General features: G+C 39.1%; 1 protein-coding gene across 1 annotated transcript; it reads right to left on the reverse strand.

The window, feature by feature from the left end:
• LOC150109395 (zinc finger MYM-type protein 6-like) lies at window positions 1–426 on the reverse strand. The gene has a single exon (XM_090402281.1). It carries the CDS (start codon window positions 424–426, stop codon window positions 1–3), a length of 426 nt encoding a protein of 141 aa, XP_090258407.1.
• Window positions 427–2,553: the final 2,127 nt, after the last annotated feature.

Consider the following 2,553-nt stretch of genomic DNA (forward strand, 5'->3'; position numbering starts at 1 on the left):
TCAATGGGTCCACAGTGCATCAGGGGCTTTGCTTCGAATAAGTGCCTTCAATCCTCCATAACAGCCAGACATAGAACGAGCACCATCAGTACAGACACCAACAGACTTAGTCCACTTCAAATTATTCTCGGATATAAAAGTATCAAGGATCTTGAACAAGTCTTGAGCCTTAGCACCAGCAGTGATACTTTTACAAAAGAGGTCTTCTACAATGTTATTACCATCTATAAACCATACATAGCAAATCAAGTGAGCATTATCTGTGGCCTCATCCAGATGCAACCCAAATTCCTTCCCTTTTATTTTTTCAATTAATTGATCATTGAGGTCCTCTGCTATGTGCTGTATTCTGTGACTGGTGGTGTTATTGGACAAAGGCACTTTTGAAAGCAGCTTCCCAGCAGACTCACCGATCATAATGTTCATATCTACAGCAGCCGGTAGAACGAGTTCTGCGATGGTATGAGGCTTCTTGTATTTTGTTATTCTATGTGCCACCTTGCAAGATGCTAGCAAAGCATTGCTTAGTATTGACACCTGCTTATAAAAACTACCTTTTTGTTGATTTAACTCTTTTAACTTTCTGGTAAAGTAGTCACGAGATATACTAACCATGCTGGGATGATTGGTTTCTAAATGGCATTTCAACTTACTTGGTAGCATGCACCCTGGTGCCAAAACTGTCATACACAGTACACATTGCGGCCTCCCTTCACCATTGACTTTTGTCGACGTAAAACCAGTCCAAATAACTGTCATCATATTTTTGATATTTACGCTTCTTCACATTCTTGCCACTATTTGAAGGTGTGCCCTCTTTATTTTCTCTCTCACAATGCTTATTACTGTTTAGTAAAAACCGATCCATTTTTAAAAATACATAGAAGAAATACTTCACTTGACTAAATCACAACAATATTCAGTTGATACAATCTCCGAAAACTAATTCAACACTAAGATTGTGCGAAACCAACAGCTATTTATATCTGAACACAAAGTACCGAGAAACTACTAAAACAATCGAGAAACTTAATTATTGTAGAGTGCCATCTAGTAACCTGTAGAGGCTTCTACAAACAATTATTACTAAGTGAGTTACTGGTTTGCACCAGGTCTGCTAGATCACATTGAATTGAAAAGGGAAATAAAATTATGAAAGTTTTGTAATCGCGGTACCCCTGTGAGGAAGCCGCGACTCCCCCACGCAGTGCACACTTTGGGAACCACCGTCCCCTGGGATACAGAGGCAAGTGGGAGAGTGATTAAATGATGTTGAATGTAGTTCCTGTTCTGAAATTGAATGGGATAGTCGATGCATGACACGAGGTTGCAGACTGAAGTTCTTTAAAGTAATACTGAGCTTCAATAACTAATTCATTATGAAAGTTTATTTTTCACTAGGTTAGACTATAATAAATTTAGTTTAATCCTTTATCCCAGTGAGCTGAAAATATCTTCAGGACCGAATATAGTGTTGTACTATCTTACCTGGGTAAATAGTGCAACACCAGGGCAACTCGTACCAAAGGTGGAAGCAAGCTACCAACACTCCTATTGTTGACTACCACTGCCTTCTCGTGGTAGAACCTGTTATCACAAATGAGGCTCTGGTGACTGGGTATCAGCGGTATAACTGAAACATCTGCACAAGAGTAAATGCATGTCTGGATGCTGAGGTAGGCAGTCCTACTATCAGAATAGGAACTCTATGGGCTAACAATCTGCAAATATCTCATATCTTACCCAGGTAAGATAGTACAACACTATATTCAGTCCTGAAGATATTTTCAGGTGCAAACTTTGTTTGCTCTCACTGGGATAAAGGATTAAACTAATTATTAGATATATGAAGAGCGAAAGGCTTCAATTCGGCGACATATGACTTGTTTAAGTTGAGGGATATTACATCCCATATCGTTTCTTAGCCGAATAAGAAACTCAAAGAGTTTCATGCCGAATATAGTAGAAACTATATAAAGTTCGGCGATTCCAAGCATAAGCAAATACCTGGATACTGCAGCAACTGACCCTTAAGGTAGTGCAAGCTTAAGGGTCAGTTGCTGCAGTATCCAGGTATTTGCTTATGCTTGGAATCGCCGAACTTTATATAGTTTCTACTATATTCGGCATGAAACTCTTTGAGTTTCTTATTCGGCTAAGAAACGATATGGGATGTAATATCCCTTAACTTAAACAAGGATTAAACTAAATTTATTATAGTCTAAGCTAGTGAAAAATAAACTTTCAACATCTTTCTCTAAATCCAGAGTAATTTAATAAAAAAAGGTGGTAAACCTTTTGGCAACTCCTATAGGTAAAGATGACCTTGCTACTGCTTCTGCCTGGTATCTCCAACTCTAGGCCTGGTTCCCACTGAAGAGACCTCAATAAAGGTCGAAACTAGTCTGGGTAGTGGCCAATCCCTTAATGCATAACAGTATACATATCCACTGGGAGATGTGTTTTGCATTATGAGAGATACTGGAATAGGAGTGTTGGTAGCTTGCTCCACCTTTGCTATGAGTTGCCCTGGTGTTGCACTACTTACCTAGG

This window comes from Typopeltis vanoorti, chromosome 2, assembly GCF_054136105.1.
Source record: "Typopeltis vanoorti isolate ZY-2024b chromosome 2, IOZ_Tvanoo_1.0, whole genome shotgun sequence".
Lineage (NCBI taxonomy): Eukaryota > Metazoa > Arthropoda > Arachnida > Uropygi > Thelyphonidae > Typopeltis > Typopeltis vanoorti.